Source organism: Balaenoptera physalus (assembly GCF_965194825.1).
Source record: "Balaenoptera physalus genome assembly, chromosome: 2".
Lineage (NCBI taxonomy): Eukaryota > Metazoa > Chordata > Mammalia > Artiodactyla > Balaenopteridae > Balaenoptera > Balaenoptera physalus.
The window spans coordinates 178,664,571-178,685,857 of record NC_138883.1 but is presented as its reverse complement, the minus strand read 5'-3'; the positions used below and the strand labels follow the sequence as shown (position 1 = coordinate 178,685,857).

General features: G+C 42.6%; 1 protein-coding gene across 13 annotated transcripts in view; it reads left to right on the top strand.

Annotated features, from left to right (window-relative positions):
• The window catches only part of LOC309654641 (uncharacterized protein), a 179,541-nt gene that overhangs the window by 40,404 nt on the left and 117,850 nt on the right, over positions 1-21,287 (top strand). For 12 of the 13 annotated variants that reach the window (XR_014260362.1, XM_082448977.1, XM_082448975.1 and 9 more), the window contains one exon: positions 4,842-4,882. The exons of the other annotated variant lie outside the window; for it this stretch is intronic. Coding sequence is in view for 11 of the 12 variants with exons in the window: in XM_082448977.1 (XP_082305103.1) it covers positions 4,842-4,882 (41 nt within the window). In the remaining variant the exon portion in view is untranslated. The remainder of the gene's footprint in view (positions 1-4,841; positions 4,883-21,287) is intronic. 13 annotated transcript variants of the gene reach the window in all.

Below are 21,287 nucleotides of genomic sequence, written 5' to 3'. Positions count from 1 at the left end.
GGAGGCAGCGCAGGTTAAGGACCAAAGCAGCCGAGCCGATGGCGAGGGCCCCAGTCTTCTCCGCAGCCAGGCCGATGGTGAGGGCCCCAGTCTTCTCCGCAGCCAGGCCTATGGCAAGGGCCCCAGTCTTCTCCACAGCCAGGCCTATGGTGAGGGCCCCAGTCTTCTCCGCAGCCAGGCCTATGGCAAGGGCCCCAGTCTTCTCCGCAGCCAGGCCGTTGGTTGAAGTGAGCAGAGGGTGGGAGGAACTGGAGGCTTGCAAAGAGAGAACATTGGAAATCATCGCCCCTGAGAGATGGGAAATGAGATAGGATTGACGGGCGGCTTTAAGGACTCATTTGAAGTGTGTGGTCTTGCAAATGAGACCAGTGACCATGGTGGGCTGGGTTTTCTCCATCCGTCCCACTTGTTTGGGCAGAGGCGTAGAGGAGGCTGAGAGCTGAGTTTAATCAGTGAGTTGAATTTGATTTTTATTCCAGCTGAGTGTGCTAAAGGGGAAAAGAAGCTGAGAGTGTATGCAAGGGAATATGTCAAATGATGGACCACAGAGTCTACGCTGTAGGAGGGATGTGAGGATACAGGGGAGGCGAAGGATAATCGCAGGTCAGTGCACCTGTGACCCCAGTGGGCTGAAGAGCTCTGGGAGTGAGGTAAAAGGGAAGTGGTTTGGAAACATAGGACGTGGTGTTTATAAAGCGAAATACTTGAAATTAAGATTGTGGCAGAAGTACAGTTACTTATACTGACATTCTAAGATGTGTGATCTCGGGGGTGGCTAGCGGAGTGGGCTGGAAGGCAAGTTGCAGTGGAGGTGAGAAGGTTGAGGAGATGAGAAAACAAGGCATTGGAGGAGCCGTTTCCCTCGATGTGGGACTCCCCGTGAATTACGACAGAAAAAATGGCGAAGATACAGACAGAGATCCCGGAGCTTGAATCTTCAAGGAGAGGAGAGGGGATGAAGGAGAGGCCGTGGAGGGCTGTGCCCAGGGTGGCATCACCTGGTGCATTCTCCAGGTCTGGTCTGATGCCGAGCCCTTCAGAGGAGCTAGGACTGTCGTGGAGAAGGGGTCCCCATGGTCTGGAAGCAGCACCAAAGAGGAAGAAAGAGCCTTTGCCGGGCTCAGCCCAGAGTGTATGAGAGAAAACCAACCATGTAGGCTTGGGTTTGAGCATTAAAGAGAACAGGTGGAGGATACAGAATTTCTATATCCTCCTAGACCAGGAGTTTCCGAAGGCAGAGTGGAAGGCTTTGTGGGATCTAGCATGGGTGTGACATTGGCCAGAGCACAAGGTGTACAGGTCTGTATGGGGACGAGAGTCTGGAGAATGAGACATGACCCTGGGCCTTGGTCACCAAGAAGAACAGCGTGTGGGGCGTGGTGAGATCTGTTCTGATGTTTCTTCAGGGTGGCTTGGTATCCAGTTCTACTTAGAGCATATTTCTGGGGCTGGTGTCTTAGATTGTGGTCATGAGCAGTGACTGCTGGGGAGGGAAGCTTTCCAAGACGGTGCAAAACTCTTCGGTGCTCTGTCCTCCCAAGGGTAAGTATCATGGCTAGAAAAGCTTAATATCACCTTAGAGGTCCATGGACCTTTTGGGAAGACTTTAAAAAATTGACGTATAGTTCATTTATAATGTTGTGTTAGTTTCTGGTGTACAGCAAAGTGATTCAGTTATACATATATACATACATATATTCTTTTTCATATTCTTTTCCACTATAGGTTATTACAAGTTATTGGATATAGTTCCGGTGGGAAGATTTTAAATTCTTTCCTTAGATAAACTTTCAGAGGTGGAATTGTTAGGTCCAGGTTTTGATGTTGTCGTGGCTGATGTGGTCACGTCTCACTATCCGTTCTACCTCCAATGAGTGGCCTCCGCCAACGACGGCAACTGCAGAGCTCACACCAATGACCGGTTTAGGAACAGGAAAGTGACCGAATACTAGTCAGTGCCAACGGAGGTGAGAGAAAGTCAAAGGCATGGGTGGGGAGCGGGCCTGAGGGAGATTTCAGGGAAAGATTCCAAATTCCCTAAAAGCCATTTAAGAAATAGATAATTTATCTTCTTTCTCAGATGCTTTTTTTTTAAAATTTTTATTTATTTATTTATTTATGGCTGTGTTGGGTCTTCGTTTCTGTGCCAGGGCTTTCTCTAGTTGCGGCGAGCGGGGGCCACTCTTCATCGCGGTGCGCGGGCCTCTCACTATCGCGGCCTCTCTTGTTGCGGAGCACAGGCTCCAGACGCGCAGGCTCAGTAGCTGTGGCTCACGGGCCCAGTTGCTCCGCGGCATGTGGGATCTTCCCAGACCAGGGTTCGAACCCGCGTCCCCTGCATTGGCAGGCAGATTCTCAACCACTGCGCCACCAGGGAAGCCCCTCTCTAGATGCTTTTGGTTGTGAGTGAGTTTCGTGTATTTAACAAACCTTTAGGATTATGAGAATTATCATGAGCCCTGGCACAGCCTAAGCCATCCTATCTCCAGCTGAGGTTGATGCCAATACACAGAGGGGATCCCTGTGAAGAGAATTGCAGAGACCTGGACGGGAGCCCTGACATCACCCCAGGACATGCCCTATCTTGAGACTTCTTGTTATGCGAGATAACACATTTCCTTATTGTTAAAACTACTTTTAGTTGTGCTTTCCTGTTATTCACAGCTGGAAACATCCTACTGATACCAAGAAGTACTGAAATATGGCCCTTCAGAAAGCTGTGTATTCTCTACACCCACTCCTTAACTCAGCCATGTTACAATAAATCTAAACGTCATCTGGTACTGAGTGTGTATGTGAATGAGTCTTTTTGTGAAAATTAGTCTAATCAACATTCAGGGTTGTTGTGGCCTGAATGTTTGTATTCCTCACAATGCATATGCTGAAGTCCTAAACCCCAAGGTGATGGTGTTAGACGGCGGGGGCTTTGGGAGGTGATTAGTTCGTGAGGGGGGTGCGGTGCCCTCATGATGGGATTAGTGTCCTTACAAAAGAGACCCCAGAGAGGTTTCTCGCCTCTTTCTGCCACGTGAGGACACACCGAGGAGACAATCATCTATGAACCAGAAAAAGGGCCCTCACCAAACCCTGAATCTGCTGGCACTTTGATCTTGGACTTGCCAACCTCCAGAACTGGGAGGAATAAGCGTTTGTTCTGTAAGCTACCCAGTTTGCATCCTGGCGTCCCTGGGCTCATTCATAAAGCTCAGAGCCAGTTGGGCGCCCCACCCTGGTCTCCTCCTTTGGTGGACGCCGCTGGACTCCTTTCTCAGCCTCTGTGTCGCCTGCTGGGCGTGTTCAGTCCCAGAGCACTCCCAGCGCTCTGCTCTGTTCACGTTCAGGCCCCTTTGTCGGGTGCTGGAGCCACCACTGGCCGAGACTCGTCACCCCCTGTGCTGCCCAGGTGCCTCTCTGTCTCCTGCAAGGGACAGCATTTGGGAACATGGTTTCTGACTTGGGTTCAGCCTTATTTTGAGATCCATCTCCCTCTTCTGGGTGTCAGAGTTCTTATTTATAAAACAAATGGTCTGGACGGATGTTCTGTGAGGTTCTTGATTGCCTGTGATTACTGTGAATTTATTCTGAAACATCTGCGTGTGCTAGTCCTCTAGCTGCATGATCCAGACCAGTGGGGAGGAGACCCTAACGGGAACGGCATAGTGGCCTGTCACCTTCCTGTCAAAGCCCTGCACCCAGTCAATGGCTTTGTGGTAAAGGGCATTTCTGAAACCCTCAGCTGATGGCTCTGAGCTGTAAAAGGCACACTCAACACTTGATACTTTTCATGAAGATGAAAGAACTCTCAAGTTCAAGTGACAGAGTAGGTTGATAAATGCTGATAGTCATAACGGTGCTTTTTTGTCTTCAGAAGAATTTTTCCCAGTCGTGGCTTTAACCTGACATCCAGACAACAAAGCTCCTTGATGACATTTCATAAGAAAATTTAATAACCCCCTGATTGAGTATTTTTGCTGCAGACTTGGATTAACCTTTAACAAATGAAGCTTTAGTTGCCGCATTGCCTCAAGAATGTTCTTGCTGTGATGAATGTGTCTAAGTCTGTGTGTCTGTAAAGATGCTGGGGGCGGGGAGGTCACATGCATTGGAAAGGCCCCCAGGAAGCTGGCTCTACCAAATCAATGATGCCAAGATACCAGGAATGACTTCCAGGGCTCAGAAACCGAATCGCCCTCTGCCACTCAACTACAAAATATAGAAGAAACCCGTTTCATCAGATATTTAAATACTAGACACGTCTAGACAGCAGAATTGCCCCCTCAAAGATTTCTCTTTAAATGCTCGTCTATTTAGAAATTGAATGATGTCTTATTGTGGGTCATGGCACTTGGGAAGGGGGAGGGGTGAAGATGTGACCGAGCAGCTGGTGTTGTCATGGAAACGAATCCACATTCTATGGGGGGCGGGGAATGGATCCAAAAGGTCCCCATTTCTTGTGACTATCTCATAAATGTTACAAAGCAATGTTTAGTTACTACTTAGCAGAGGATAGTCCAGAGGTATAAGCTTGAAGAGAATTTGAAAGAAAACCTGCAGAAAGACTAAGATCTTCCCAAACTGGGGTCCCATTGCTCTTTGCTCTGGTTTGTTAGATGATGTCACAAATCCCCCTGCATGACTTTGCTACACTGCTCCTGGGGATCAACAGGAATTTAGGTTTCCTATCATTTTATTATGATGGTTTTAAAGTTCTTTTAAGTAAATGAATGTGTAATGCAAATTTGTATTTTTTTGTGGTCATATTGGATAAATAACAAAGTTTGAGTTACTTTTTGCCTCTAATTTTTAGAGTTTAATGTTATCACATTTTTTTTCATTTTCAGGTAAGCCAAGCTCGGAATTTTATGACGGACACAAAATAACAGTAAGTAGTACGTGCTTCAGTGCATTTGCATGGTACATAATGTATTTTTATTAAATAAAAGGTTGTCTGGTACATATACATACACCTAGTATATATTATATATATTCTTAACACTTACTTGTTCTAACAAAACCTTATGTCCCTTATCATGTACTAAATATTGTGTGCTAAAAACCCTTTTTGTGCCACTGTGTCTGCTGGAAATCAAGCTCTCTGGCTTCCGGATGCGTTTTTAATTGAGAACAGATGCGCCCCTAGACATTTTGAGGAGATTATTTTTGACTGTGGGGTGTACTCTCTAGACTCTGCACCGCGGTGCCTTTCCTGTGCTCCCCAGGGAGGTGACCGGTGAGCCTTAGGGAGGGCCAGCACAAAGGTCCCGAGGCCGGGGGCGAGGGGTGACAAGTTAGGATTCAAGCCAACACTGCCCAGGAAGGCCTGTCCTCAGGGCTGGGTGGACACCGGGCAGAGATGGCCTGGCCCCTGGGGTCTTGTGCACTTGCGTGTCTGTCCCTGTCACGTAAGCGATCGTCTTTGCTGAAACTGGACAGGCCGTGGAGCGGGGCGTCCCCTTTAGCCTCGGGTTCAGCACCCCCATCCCCGACTCCAGGAAAAGCTGTCCGTGTGCTTCCACACGAGTGCGGAGATGCTGCCTGTGCCCCCGGGTTTTTCTCCGTCCAGCACGGGCACATCCTGTACCAGGCAGGGGAGGAGGACTGGTGATGCTCTGGGTTAGCCAGCTTAGAGGAAAACCGTGGGAACAGTAACAGGGCGGGGAGGTCCAGGTGGGCGAGAGACAGTGATGGAGACTGAAGCTTCTTTGCGTCCGGCTGTCTCACTGTTGGCTCGGACCCTCCGCTTGACCTTACTCAGCAGTTGAAGGCTAGGGATTCCGCTGCTCATGGGCCGGTGCTGCAGTTTTATTTCAATTTTCTTCCACACAAGAGACTGCACACGTGAGTGAAAATGCTTCACCACTAGGAGTTTATCCACTAATGATGCATGCTTGTAATGCAGTCTGGCTGAAGCAATGGAAATATTAAAATAAAGAAAAAACCTGTCAATAATTACATATCTATGTATACACATGTACCTATACCTACATATCTATAGATAGATAGATCTCAGAGAGATAGATATTTCTATACCTCCAAAAGCAGCTGCTTTTTTTTTTTTTTTTTTTTTTTATAGATTAGCTGTTTAAATGGTCAAGGGCAGTTGTGCTTAATTAATGTGAACTTGGCCCCTGAAGTTAATAAACTCTCCCATGGAGAATTGAGAGGGTGAAAGGAAGTAGTCTATTTAATAGCTAATCTGATGGCTAATGCTTTCCTACTGTATCGTTTTCTAGATTTTGCATACTAACAATGAAGTGTTGCTTTGAATTCTTTTAAAATCTAGGTTTAAAACATTTTCTGTTTTGTAAAACTAAAAAAGGAATTAGCACACCTTTCATGGGAGATGTGAGGGTTTTTTTTTTTTTAACTTAACTATTATAGCATTTTTCTTCTTAACCCAGAAAGCAAACGTCTACCTTTTGGATTAGTAACACTTTGACTGAGTCACATACTGATCTTGAGTTATTTCAGCTAAGATGAAGGAAAGCCTCATAAAGTGCAGGGAAAAGCCCAGGTTCCCTGGCCCCTAAGGCTGTTTTTAGTAATAAGAGGTTAGAGATCTGTAGCCAGTTTTGGCTTCTGTACCTAATATTTGACAGAATTAAGAAGCTTCTTTAGGTACCTAATTTCCTGCCAAGGAGAAAGCTTAAAACTCAGAAACTTCGGGATTTAAATGTACTGATTAAAATTCAGTGGTGGGAAAACAAGGAAGAATGTTTGAGGATTTGCTTCATAATCATGTGCCGGTCATGATAAACATTTTTTACAACACTTTACTGAGGTAAAGTGAACAAGTCTAAGTATAGAACTCAAGGACATCATACGTACGTAGATAGCCACGTGACCGCCACACAGATCAAGACTTAGAACCTTTCTGTCACCCTGGGAAGTTCTCTTTCTCATTTCGCATCACCACCCCAATTTAACCACTATTTTGAGTTTTTTCACCCTAGATTTAGTTCAGTCTGTTTTTCAGCTTTCGATAAAAGGAATTGTATAGTACGCTTTCTTGCAGAAGTGTGTCTGGCTTCTTTCACTAGATGTAAGTGGCTTTAAATTTACATACAGTTGAAATCATTTTTTCCTGTGTATACCGTTCCATGAGCTTTAACACATACCTAGGTTCCTGTAGCCCTCCCGAGTCAGGATGCAGCCTCTACATCTCCCGTTAGACTCAAACACTGCTCCCCCATCCCCGGCCCCCAGGGAGCTGTTCTCCTTCCCTGGAGTGTTGCCTTTCCCCAGATGTCATGTAAATCACACATATGTAACCTCTGATACTGGCTTCTCTCACTTAGCACAAGGCATTTGAGACTCTTCCGTGTGTCGTAATGGTTTCTTCCTTTGAACTGCACAGTACTGTTGCTTTGTACCATAATTATTCATTCTGCTGCTGATGGTCGTTTGTGCGCTTACCATTTTTTCTCTATGAATAAAGCTTCTATGAACATTTCTGTACGTTTTTTTGGTGGACATAGAGACTAATTTCTCTTTGCCGTATAAGAGTGGAATTGCTAAATCATAATTTAAGTGTAAGTTCAACTTTATCAGCAACCGCTAACCAGTTTTCCAAACTCATTATACCATTTTACACTCTCAGGCGCAATGTACAAAAGTTCCAGCTCCTCTATGCCCTCTCCAACACTTGGAATCACCAGTCTTTCAAATTTTGTCATTCTGATGGGGATCTTTTAATATCTCACTGTGCTTTAACTTACTTTCCTTGATGAGGAATGATGTTGAGTATTTTTCATGTACTTATTGGCCATTCTTACATTTTTTATGACTATCTTTTCATTGTTGGTTTGTAGGAATTCTTTACGTATTTTTCATACAAATCCTTTGTTAAATATATGTATTGTGAATGTTTTCTCCCAGTCTGTAGATTGCCTTTTCACTTCTTAGTGATGATTTTGATGCGCAAAAGTTTTACATTTTGATGAAGTCTATTTTATCATGTTTTTTTCACTTTATAATTAGTGCCTTTTGCATCTTAGCCAAGAAATCTTTGCCACAGTTCCCAAACACATCATTCTATGATTTCCTCCAAAGAGCTTTATAGTTTTAGCCCTCACATTTAGATATTAGATTCATGTCCATTGAGAATTAATTTTTTTGGGGGGTGTGTACAGTGTGGGGTAATAAAGATATCCAATTATTCTTATACTATATTGAAAAGAGTTTTCTTTCCCCTGCTGAATTTCATTGGTGTCTTCGTTGAAATCAAGTGATCATATTGTGTGGGTATATTTGTGGACTTTCTATTCTGTTCCCTTGACCTACTTGTCTATTCTTACGCCAATACCATCACACTCTTAATTAGTATAGCTTTATAGTATGTTTTGAAATATGGTCGTGTAAATCCTCCTCCTCCTTTTTCTCTTATTCATCTTCTTATTCCTTTTCCTCCTCGTCCTCTTCTTCTTCTTCAAGATTGTTTTGGCTATTTGGATCTTTTGCATTTCATATACATTTTATAATTAGCTTGTTTATTAAAAAAGTAGCTCCAAAGCAAATGCAAAGCTCAAAGGCAAAAAGCAAGGGGTTTTGACAGAGATGGCATTGAATCTATAGATCGACTTGGGCAGACTTGACATCTTAATAATATTGAGTCTTTCCATTCATAAATATGGTATTTCTCTCCATCTATTCATGTTTTTGTAAAATTCACTCAGCACTGTTTGTAGTATTCAGAGTGGAGGATTGGCACATCTTTCATTAATTTTATTCCAAGGATTTGATGATACTGTAAATGATATTTTTTATTGTGATCCAATATACGTAACATAAAATGTACCATTTTAACCATTTATGAATGTACAGTTCGGTGTCATTAAGTCCCCACATTAACTGCAACCGTCACCACTGTTCAGCTCCAGAACTTTTTCAACATCTTACACAGAAACTCTGTCCCCATTAAATAATAACTCTCCACTCCCACGCCCCAGCCCCTGGCAGCCCTGTCTCTACTTCCTGTCTGGGTGAATCTTACTGTTCTAGGGACCTCATATACGTGGAATCATACAGTATTTTTCCTCTTGTGCCTTATTTCACTTAGCATAGTGTCTTTAACTTCCATCCATGTTGCAGCCTGTGTCATGATTTAATTCCTTTTTCCGGCTGAATAATATTCCATTGTATATATTATCACATATTGTTTATCTGATCATCTATCAATGGACATGCAGATTATTTTCACCTTTTGTCTATTATGAATAAAGCTGCCATGAAGATTGGTGTACGGTATATCTGTTCAAATCCCTGTTTTCAATTTTTTTTGTTTATATTCCAGAGGTGGAATTACTGGATTGTATGGTAATTCTATGTTTAAGTTTTTGAGGATGTAAATGATATTTTTAAATTTTGTTTTCCAATTTTTTTGTTGTTAGTATTTAAAAATAAAAATAATGTAAAAAAAATGTATATATATATGTATAACTGAATCACTTTGCTGTGCAGCAGAAATAAATACAACGTAAATTAACTATACTTCAATTTAAAAAATGAATTTTGGGGTGTTGACTTTATATCCTGTGACACTGTTAAATCCACTCACCTAGTCCTAAAATTTTGTAGATTCCTTTGGATTTTCTATGTATACAATCATGTCTTCTTTGAATAAAGTAGTCTAACTTCATCCATAATTATATTAATGCTTTTTTTTTCCTTTTTGCCTTATTTCATTAGCTAAGACCTCCAGTGCCATGTTGAATAGAAATGGTGAGAGTGGACATCCTTGTTATATGCTCAACCTTGGGGGGAAGGAATGTAATATTTCATGATTAAAAGTTATCTGAGCCGTAGAAGTTTTTTGAGGCAACCCTTTGTTTATTTGAGAAAGTATTCGTATAGTCCCAGTTTGCTGGGGGTTTTAAAAAATACCATGAATGGGTATTAAGTTCAGTAAATTTTTAGGGTTTTCAATTATCTGAATATGATAATTTGAATGTTATTCGTTCAACAAATATTTATTGAATATTTACTATATGCCAGTATACAGCAGTCAACAAAGCATACAAAGTCACTGCCCTTTTGGAGCTTACATTATAATGTATGAAGTCAAACTATAAACAAACATAAACAGATACAGTATATATTATACTAGAAGGAAGTGATTGCTGTAAGGAAAAATAAAGCAAGGAAAGGGGCTGGGGTGAGATTGTTAGAGGGAGAGGTTGCAATTTTAAATACGGAGATCGGAGAAGGACTGAGTGGATATTTGAGGTGAAGGTGTTGAGTGAGGAAGTCTGGCAGATATCTGGGAAAGGGTTGGCAGATATCTGGGAAAAGTCTGGCAGATATCTGGAGAAAGTCTGGCAGATATCTGGGGAAAGTGGCAGATATCTGGGGAAAATCTGGTGGATATTTAGAGAAAGTGGTGGATAACTGGGCAAAGTCTGGTGGATATCTGGGAAAAGTCTGGTGGATATCTGGGGAAAGTCTGGCGGATATCTGGGGAAAGTCTGGCGGATATCTGGGAAAAGTCAGTTGGATATCTGGGGAAAGTCTGGCGGATATCTGGGGAAAGTCTGGCGGATATCTGGGAAAAGTCTGGTGGATATCTGGGGAAAGTCTGGCGGATATCTGGGGAAAGTCTGGCGGATATCTGGGAAAAGTCAGTTGGATATCTGGGGAAAGTCTGGCGGATATCTGGGGAAAGTCTGGCGGATATCTGGGGAAAAGGTGTTCTAGTCAAGGGGAAGAGACAAAGCTTGAAGGCAGAGCTCTACTCTGTGTGTTTGGGGACAATAAGAAAGGCGGGGTGGATGGAGAGGAGCAACTGATGGGTGGGCTAATAGTGGTGGTAGTAGCAGTAGGAGTAACAGAAATAATAATATAACAACTGTAAATACCAGTTGTCTAACAGTTGCTTTTTGCCAGGCACTGCTGCAAGTTCATTAAACAGTGACAGTAAGAGATGAGGTCAGAGAGGTAAAGTGAGACAAATGGGTGATCAAGTCACACGGTGTTCTTGTTGGCCAGAATAAGAACTCTGGACTCTGATGTGGAGCCATGTTTAGGTTTTGAGCAGATCAATGGCGATCTAACTTAAACGTTAACAGGAGTACCGAGGCTGCTGTGCTGGGAACGGGTGAAGGCTGAAATGGGAGGGCCCGTGAGGAAGCTGTTGTAATCTGCACGAGGCGGGAGCAGTGGTTAGAATCTGGATATGGCTTAAGAAGGGAACTGACTATACTCGCTACTGGATTGGAAACCGGTGAAAGAGAAAGAATATACAAGGATGACTCAGAGGCTTTTGTTGAGTGGCTAAAACGGGGTTTCCACTGACTGAAGTGGAGAAGAGGTTTATCCGAGTAGGGCGAGAACTAGATTTTGATACAGTAAATCTATCCTTTTGCTCAATTTTCAACTCTACTGCGAGAAAGAACCATGGTAAGTTAGAAAAATAGGTTAAAAGTCATAGTACTTAAATTCAGCACTTTTGAAAATCAGTCTTTAGATTGATCATTTCTCTAGGAATCCAGATGTGACCTTAGGATATTGGCTGCAACTTTTTTCCCTGTTTCATATGACACCTGCTTACTATTCTAATATTAAATTTATGACTTTCAGATCTCTGAATTTCATAAACAAGTATCCTTTAAAAGGGTTTGGAGATTGATGTAAGATTGCCAATTTTTTTTATTTTCTCAACTGCATTTTAACTATAAGTTTTATTTGATCTCAACCTCATTTCGTGAATGGAAGGTTTTTGTGTTTTTTTTTTTTCACCAAAAACAAAAAGAAAGAGAGGAACAAAGTGTCCCACAGCCACTTAACTTTTGTGACTTCTCTCTAACTACATACATTCAAAAGTAAATACTTTAAAGAGTGTGGGAGTCTGTCGGCTGTTCCGTGGTTCTACCTACACAGTATGTGCTCTGGAGTGATGAGGGTGTGGAAGACGTGATCCTTCCCTTTTCCTGCTAGGGCTGGGTGTACAGTGAATCTTCTGTTCCTCTAAGTCTCGTGTTTCTCAGCATTGTGTCATTCAAGTCTTTAAGAGGTTTGTTTGTTTTTTATTTTTTTATTTTATTTTATTTTTTCTGTTTTGTAATAGTTCAAGATAATACTTTTTTTTAACATCTTTATTGGAGTATAATTTCTTTACAATGGTGTGTTAGTTTCTGCTTTATAACAAAGTGAATCAGTTATACATATACATATGTTCCCATATCCCCTCCCTCTTGTGTCTCCCTCCCACCCTCCCTATCCCACCCCTCTAGGTGGTCACAAAGCACCGAGCTGATCTCCCTGTGCTATGCGGCTGCTTCCCACTAGCTATCTATTTTACATTTGGTAGTGTATATATGTCCAGGCCACTCTCTCACTTCGTCCCAGCTTACCCTTCCCCCTCCCCGTGTCCTCAAGTCCATTCTCTAGTAGGTCTGTGTCTTTATTCCCGTCTTGCCCCTAGGTTCTTCATGACCATTTTTTTTTTTAGATTCCATATATATGTGTTGGCATATGGTATTTGTTTTTCTCTTTCTGACTTACTTCACTCTGTATGACAGACTCTAGGTCCATCCACCTCACTACAAATAACTCAATTTCGTTTCTTTTTATGGCTGAGTAATATTCCATTGTATATATGTGCCACATCTTCTTTATCCATTCATCTGTCGATGGACACTTAGGTTGCTTCCATGTCCTGGCTATTGTAAATAGAGCTGCAAGGAACATTGTGGTCCATGATTCTTTTTGAATTATGGTTTTCTCAGGGTATATGCCCAGTAGTGGGATTGCTGGGTTGTATGGTAGTTCTATTTTTAGTTTTTTAAGGACCTTCCATACTGTTTTCCATAGTGGCTGTATCAATTTACATTCCCATCAGCTGCTGCACCAACAGTGCAAGAGGTTTCCCTTTTCTCCACATCCTCTCCAGCATTTATTGTTTGTAGATTTTTTTGATGATGGCCATTCTGACTGGTGTGAGGTGATACCTCATTGTAGTCTTGATTTGCATTTCTCTAATGATTAGTGATGTTGAGCATCCTTTCATGTGTTTGTTGGCCATCTGTATGTCTTCCTTGGAGAAATGTCTATTTAGGTCTTCTGCCCATTTTTGGATTGGGTTGTTTGTTTTTTTGATATTGAGCTGCATGAGTGTTTGTATATTTTGGAGATTAATCCTTTGTCAGTTGCTTCATTTGCAAATATTTTCTCCCATTCTGAGGGTTGTCTTTTCATCTTATATATGGTTTCCTTTGCTGTGCAAAAGCTTTTAAGTTTCATTAGGTCCCATTTGTTTTGTTTGTTTGTTTTTTAAAATATTGTGGCACTTCAAGGAAAGCCAAGTATTTCATCAGATATGCTCAGCCGCAGAACTAGCAATCTGTTCCATGCTGTAGGAAAAGCAGGCTGTGATTGGCTTGGACTTCATTTTGTACCTTCTTAAGAAATTCTGAAGGGTAATTTTGGCTGGATGTAATTTTTGCAATAAGGAATCACTTTACTCCATCATAAGATACGGTTCCACTATGGTCTCAGAACAAAGGATACATAGAATATCCCTTTACATAGACTATTTCAGCCTATGGAAAATACATTTCGTCGCCCTTATTTTCCTCATGTTGTTGTAGATGGGTAAATATTTCATTATGGGTATTCCTCCGTTCTCAGACCTGCAGTTGGAAATCCATAATTTAAGGGAATGGTTTAGTTTCCACAAATGAAAACATGTGGGATCTTGGTTATCAGGCAGTGGAAGAAGTACCATCTCCTTGCTCCCTGGTGCTCTTTAGAGATAGAATGGAAAGGCCTCACATGTGTCAGGGCTGGGCACCGAGACAGACACATCTTTGGGGAAAACAAATGTTAGTACCTACCTCTTGCTTCGTCATCCTTCCCTCCTTGATCCCACTTCTAAATGTCACAGCTGGGTATTTGTGGCTGTGGCTAGATCGGGAGATGTCAGTCGGTGGAGACAGCTGAGTCTTGAGTCAAAGCTCAGGTCTCTCTGAGGTGTCAGAGTGGGGAACAGGCAAGTTCAAGGTGTGAAAGGAGAGTTGAGCTGGCATCCTAAGACATAAACCTTGTTGGCAAACGTGGGCAAGAGAAGTCCAGGTGACGGGTGGTTGTTGATATTAGGGATCAACTGGATATCAGGAAACAGGTGAGCAGTGGACACCAGCCGAGAACAGTGATGTCATTCAAGTCAACAAACGTTTATGGAGTCACTGCTACGTGCAGCTAAGTGCGCTCAGACTTCTGAGCTGGGAACAGCCTAGCATGGGACAAGTATAACTGACGTTTGATTGCTGACCTCGGGCAAGGACAATCAATCTCTGCTCTGGCTTTAGTAGCCCAGTTTGGGCAGATAAGACTCAGTGAGAACTGTGATGGGGGTGGGGTGGGGGATGATCAATTTCTGCCTGTGCTGATGATTGTAAGCAAAGGCAGGGCCCCTGGGAGACCCACAACTTAAGTGCTCCACGTGGGTGGGCCATCCCCATTCTTATCTGTCTTCCCACCGGTGATAGGTTTCCTTTTTTCTATGTGTTTCCAAAGCAGAATTCTTTCATGCTGACTTTACTCAGTAGAGGTCTTAACCTAGAGTCTGGGTCGAAGGGACACGCTGTTATAGTCTGGAGCCACGTGGGCCTTGACAATCAAGTTCTTGGCTTGATAAGTGAAGTTCCATTATTTTGATTGTGCACCCCTCCCCCCAACCACCCACCTGTGACGCAGCCATTGACCTCGAGACATTACAGAATATTAAGCACACGAATGAAAATGAAAGAGAAAGAGGTGGGTTTTCGTTCCTCCTTTTTCTTACTGGGTCAACAGTTAACCACTTTGGAAGGAGCAGAGCTGGAGTGATCCACCAGAACCTCGCACTGGGTTTCTGGGAGCCCCGAGTCCAACAAGCCTCTTCACTAGCGTGTTTGTCTAGGAGTTGGAAAAAGGAAGCTTGAGTGTTGGTTTATTTTATGTTTCCAACTAAGAGTAATTGCATAAATACTAGACATTTTGCAGGGGAAAAAACCCTTCATTTTCACTAAATGATCGATCTCATAGGCAAGAGATACTTGAATGCATAGAGATTAGAACTGGATATTTTGGACTTTCTGCATGCAGAACTGTTCTTTTCAGAAGCCACCCCCAAAGTCTGGGAATTTGTTTCTGGTTAGAAGTCTAGTATTCAGACTAATGTCACATCCTCCTTATGAAAAAACCCACAATTGGGTGCCCGCTGCAAGTAAAGAGTGATGTTCTTCAACCCTATGTAATCGGCCCTCTGTCTCTGTGGTTCCACGTCCGTGGATTCAACCCAACTGGGATCAAACGTATTCGGAAAAAAAAATTCTAGAAAGTTCCAAAAAGCGAAAATTGAATTAGGTACAGACCAGCAACTATCTACATAGCATTTACATTGTATTTGTAACTATTTACACAGCATTTACATTGTTTTTAGGTATTATAAGTAATTTAGAGATGATTTAAAGTATACGGGGTGAATAGGTTATAGGCAAATACTATGTCACTATGTAGAAGGGACTTGAGCGTCCCTGGATTATGGTGTCTGCGGGGTTCTGGAACTGACTGTACACACCTGCGCAAGGCCAGTCAACCTCGGAACCGGGCCCAACTGCACGTGCTCCTCTAGGCGGAGAGGTCTCCTGATAGAAAAGCTGACAGTTGTTCTTTGAGGACGAGGAACTATTTGCAATATCTGTTTTACGAACCAATAAGCTACCTTTAAGATTATGAAAATGAAATGGAGAGACAAGCATTCAGCAACCAACTTGAACTTTTGGGTGGGGAAACCCCTCACACCCCCAGGGCCTCCCTTGCAGAGGCCGGTGAGAACCTCTGAGAATCCCGAGGGCAGGCCTGCACCCGGGGGGACCTGCCCCGGCCTGGGGCCTGGGCGGTGGGAGTGCCCATCCCGTCCTGGAAACAGCGCCGGGCGGGGTTTGCCCATGTGGCCAGCATCCCGGTCCTCACCGAGTGAGGCCTGGAGACGGTTTCCAGGGGCAGTTCCGTTTCAGCCTGTTTCTATTTTAAAGCCTGGAGACAATGAAAGACTAGTGTCTGGTGCCAGTGTTTTTTTTGTTTTTTCCTTTTTTTCCACAGTTCACGCTATTCTTAGAAACAGTTGAGCCAGTGGTGGTGGAGGCCGAAGGCTCTGGAACCTTTTCCTTCGTGTGGCAACCACTTCTTTTTCCTGTGAAGGCTCAGTGGTGAGGCTCATGCGGCTTGGATTGGCTTCTTCCCTGGGAGCACACACACTGCAGCCTTTGGACATGAAGCAGGAAGGACGGGGGTCAGGGCGGCAGGCGAGGAAAAAGGAGGACTGGCCTTCCGAGGCCGGCCGCTTTATTTATATCTCCTAAAATGGTGTTTGTTCAACTCTCCTGAACTTTTGTGGACGTTCAAATATGGGAACAGTGCTCATAAAAATGCTAATTATATTTCTCAAAGTATTTTTAACCATCTGTGACGCTGAGGCTGCATTTTGGCAAAATAGCCTGCTTTGAATATGGTCCTGTGGAATTAAAGAAATTAATCCTCCCAGATTTTGTTGAGCACTTACTATGTATGACACAAGTTTACATAAGGTATAGTTTTTGTCTTCGTGGAAAAGAAGTGAGACATCCACATGGATTTCTACAGTAAAAATTACCAGGGAACATTATTACCTCAAAGCATATGTTAGAAAGGCCGTTTCCCTGTTGAACTAGGAACATTCCAGAATGATTCAATGTTTGCTTTTGTGTATGTTTGAAATTCTCCACAATAAGAATTAAAAGCTATAAGAGTGAAAGAAAGAATAGTATACATTTTGAAATCATTAAACAGGAAAAACCCTGTAGAGTGTCACTTAAATGATACTTTAAATGAATATTTATCATCTTAATTGCATATATTAGAAAATGAGAAAGATAAAAAACTCATGAGCTAAGTACTGTCCACAATACAGTAAAAACACAACCACAGAGCAAGCAGAAAGAAAGCAGAAGGAAGGAAATCATAAAGATAAGGGTAGCAATTAATGGGCTAGAAAACAAAGTAATAATACAGAAAATCCACCAAACTAAAAGCTAGTTCCTTGAAAAGAGTGATAAAGCAGTCTCTGGTGAGAACGACCAAAAGCAGGAGGATGGAAGGCATGACAGAGAAATAGGACATAACTACAGACGGAGATTTCCAAGCCTATCAGAGCATACTATGAATAAGTTCTTGACAGCATGCTGGAAACTTCGAGAAACTGGACAGTTTCCTAGAAAAATGTCAATTACAAAAACTGATGACACAAAAAGATGGAATCTACCTATAATCACAAAAGAAGTGAATCAAGTTAATAATCTACAGCTTTCCCCCAGCCCCTTCCTCTGCAGAAAACAAGCCAGACGCAGCCAAGATTACAAAATCTTCAAAGAACAGATAAGCTCGACTTTGCATAAATGTTTTCAAAGAATAGAAAAAGGACAACTCCCCAAAACATTTTATATATATAGCCTTGATAATAAAACTGAACAAATAAGGTAAAGCAAAATTGTAAGCCATGGACAATTATGAATATGAAGGCAATGGTCTGAAATAAATTATTAGCAAACTAAATCCATCAAAATATTTTTCAAAGACATTTTTGCCCAATGAGTGTTTATCTCAGTGTTGCAGGATAACTTGCATTAGGAAATCTTTTCATGTAATTTACCACATTTGAACATTTAAAGATGCGCAAACATTACTATACATTGCTTAAAGTTTTATGTCTGTGTAAAGTATAAAACACAGTCAAGTTATTTTTCATCTGTGGTGGTGGAGGTTGAAGAGTGAAGTGTGTGCTTCAACTGTCACTAGATGTTTTGTTTTCTTAAAAAAGAAAAAGGTAACTGAAACCAAGCTTCAGTTAAGGCAAACAGTTCTTAGAACCAGTGCATGAGCCCATTTTTTTCTGAATTTTTGAAATATTACACAAGTAAACATTTTAAATTTAAGACAAAAAGAAAAAAGGTAAAATTAGAACCTGCACTGTTCTATTGATATTTTCCATTTTGATTCACTGATCTACCAGAAAATGTTCAGTTTATAACTGATTTTGCTTGTTAGACCAAGATTCTGAAGGGAAGGTCTTCCTGGCTTTTCTTCCAAGAAGTGTTCATAGTGTCTGTGGTTAACATTTTAGAATTCTTGTTTTCCACCTGTGGAAAAAAAGTGATATATTGAATAGATGTTTGAAACAGAGAAAAGATTAATCTTCTCATCAATAACCATCATAACCCCACTCCAGACACGAGCGGTCCACTCTCTCTGTGCCTTTTTACTTCCTCCAATGCCCCGGGCTCATCGATGTGCTTCTGAGGTCGTAGTTCACTTCCCTCTGCTTTCTGATCCCTCCTCGGGTTTCATCTGCTTTGTCTCTTCATTATTCCCCACATCCGGTGTCTCCTCTCCTAATTATCCCAACAGGAGGGACTGACTAGTCACATATATTAGAATATGTTACCTGGTTGTCGAAGTGAGAGCTCTGCCGAGTATATCTGTGCAGAGCAGTAGTTGCACAGACACGAGTGTTCCAGGAAAAGGCAGAAGAGCAGCTGAGGGCATGGCAAGCGATGGGACAGCAGAACGACGGCACATTCAAGGCTGTGCAGAGCGGGGAGCGCCCATCTCTCACTGAAGAAGTGACGGAGGAGTACGTGACGGGATAGGCATTTGGGCTGAAGGATGAAGGGCCTGGAAGAACTTTGCCTGTGGGAGCTGACGGTGGAAATAACGGGAGTCGAGACCAGGAAACAAAACAAAAGAAGGGTTGTGAATAGGGTGCTGTAAATGGTTTGGTTCGAATGTCTTCAATTAGGAGATCTCAGTCTTCTCCCAGGAAGCCCATTCTACCTCAGTCTCTAGGTTAAATAATTCCTTCTATTGAGCCCAAATCTGTTTTTCTGAAGCTTTCTGGATCTAGCTCTGGAGACAAGAGCCGGCTCCTTCCATGGGAGATGTTTAAAGATCGCCGTCACGGTCTGGCACTCCTCACACACTATCTTCTCTTGTCCATACCACACAGTCCTTGTAGCTTCAAGGCTTCCTCACATGCTGTGTTTTCCCATCTTTTCTGGGTGCTTTCCAGTTTGCCATTTCCCTTTGCTGCATCTGCCTTTGAAAATATAACACCATGAAATGAACAGGATACCGTAGGTACCAGAAGGCTGGAGAATGGGATGCCCGCCTCCATCTTTCTGGACTGTAAATATCTGTAGTCATAACTTGAGATGGTTTTGGCTTTTAGGTTGGTGACATCACACTGGGAAGCTGAGAGTTTCCTGCGAATGCAACTGTCAGTTGTTGTTCATTTATTTACGTGTGATATCTGTGCTTGGACATAGCTAGCTAATGTGATGTTGGCATGTGAATTAGAAAAAGGCACCCTCTCTGGGGGAGGTATTAGGAAAAAGTACCCCCTGTGGGATGATGTAGACAATGGTTACAGCTTGGCAAGCAAAGCAGGGCTGGGTTTGGACCCCTACTTGCTCCCTGGCCCTGGTACGTTTATGCAGTTCAAAGCCATCCCAATTAGCGAAGTGCCCTCTTACTGTGTTTGTAAAATTTGTTTCCTCCTTCCCTCCTTCCCTTTCTTCTTCCTTTTTTTTCCCCCCTTTCTTTCTTTTTTCCTTCTCTCCCTTTTTGTTTTTGAATGAAAGGCCTTACATTTCTGGTCATTATATTTCATTTTGTTATAGCTTGTCCATTTTTCAGCCTTTCAAGTTTTGCCTTCTCATTTGCATATATTTGCATCTCTTCTTTGTCCTGTTACCAGTAAACTTGATCAACCTTCCTTCGCTATGTGCTTCTGAACTTTCTGCTTCTGACCTTCCCCTCTTTATGTGAATCAAGAGCAAAATAAATATCTTTTTAGCTGAGAACTTAAATTCTCTTTAAACTTAGCAAGGTTTAAGGAAGTTGACTTTTCTCATTTAGGTCACCACAGAGCACTGAGTAGAGTTCCCTGAGCTGTTACAGTAGGTTCTCATTAGTTATCTTAAAAAGAAAGAAAGAAAGTTGACTTTTTAATCTTGTCTATTTCCCTGCAGAGATCAACAGAAATATCCTTAAAATGAAAAAAGATCTAATGGGACGAGGGGCAAAAGTATAATAAATAGGTTGGTGTTCTCATGGGTACTGTGCTGGTCACTAATTCCTGACTGCCTTGCATAGCAGAGGCTCCACTAGACTTGAACTTTCTCCTTTAACTTTGAAGGTTGTTGTCACCCACCTCTCTGTCCACAGTGTGTGGCCCTGGCGGTGTCCACCCATGTCTGTGTGGGCATTGGGGGTTCAGACAAGGCGGTGAGTTAACAAACAGCCTTGAAGGCTGCCGGGAGCAGACACTGGGTTAGATGCATCCGCATATGCTCTACCATTTAATATTCAGATCAACCGTATGGGGTGTTACTCCCATTTTACAGAGAGGTAAACTGAGTCTCTAAGAAGTGTGTGACCTGTCCAGCCTCTGAGTGGTAGGTCTCCTGGTTACAGACACGAGCTTTTTCACTAATTGAAATATTTGGTCAACTTAAGTTCACTTTTGTTCATTTCTCACCAACACTTGAGGCTTTCGTGTCCAAAACTGGAAAGAAATGGTCATGTTGTCAAAACTAACAATGATGGTAGATCCTCCATCATAGACACAGTCTCATAGGGTTTAACAGTTTGTTCTTTATTTCTGACGGGTGATAATATTTTGAGAATAGTGTTAGAAAAATGAGGAAAATGCTTTCTGATGGTGAAAGCTTGGAGAAGATCCAGGAAGACTGTTGCACCTTTACCTCCAGTTGTGAGACAATCTCTTCTCTTCAGGTGGGGTCACGGGAGTCCCATCCCCGCCAGCCACAAGGCGCTGAACTCAGACTCTCACAGGCCCTGACTGCTCTATAGGAAGAATCCTCTCCCAGCTTCAGAAAAAAACCCACTGTGTGGGATCAGACTACAGCGCAAATGCCCCGTGTTTCAGGAGTGTTGGAGGGACAGCTGCTTTCTCTCGTGTTTTTCTTTTTACTTGGGTGAGGGCTCTAGTGAAGGAGCCTTTTATGTTCTTAATTCCTAGTGCGGTGATTTAGATGGCTCCTGCTTGGAACAGATTGTCTCCTCAATTTAAAAGTGTTCCGTAACTAACCTTCTGCCCCATAGTTATATCTGCCCACCTCTCCCTCAAGAATGTCGCCAGCTAAAGTTTTGCAACTGACAGGTCTGTTGGGTCCGTGGTGTTTTTTCTGGTGGGGCTTGAAGTCCTCGGTCCTCCTCCACTCTGGCTTCTTAGGATGTTGGGAGAAGGAAGC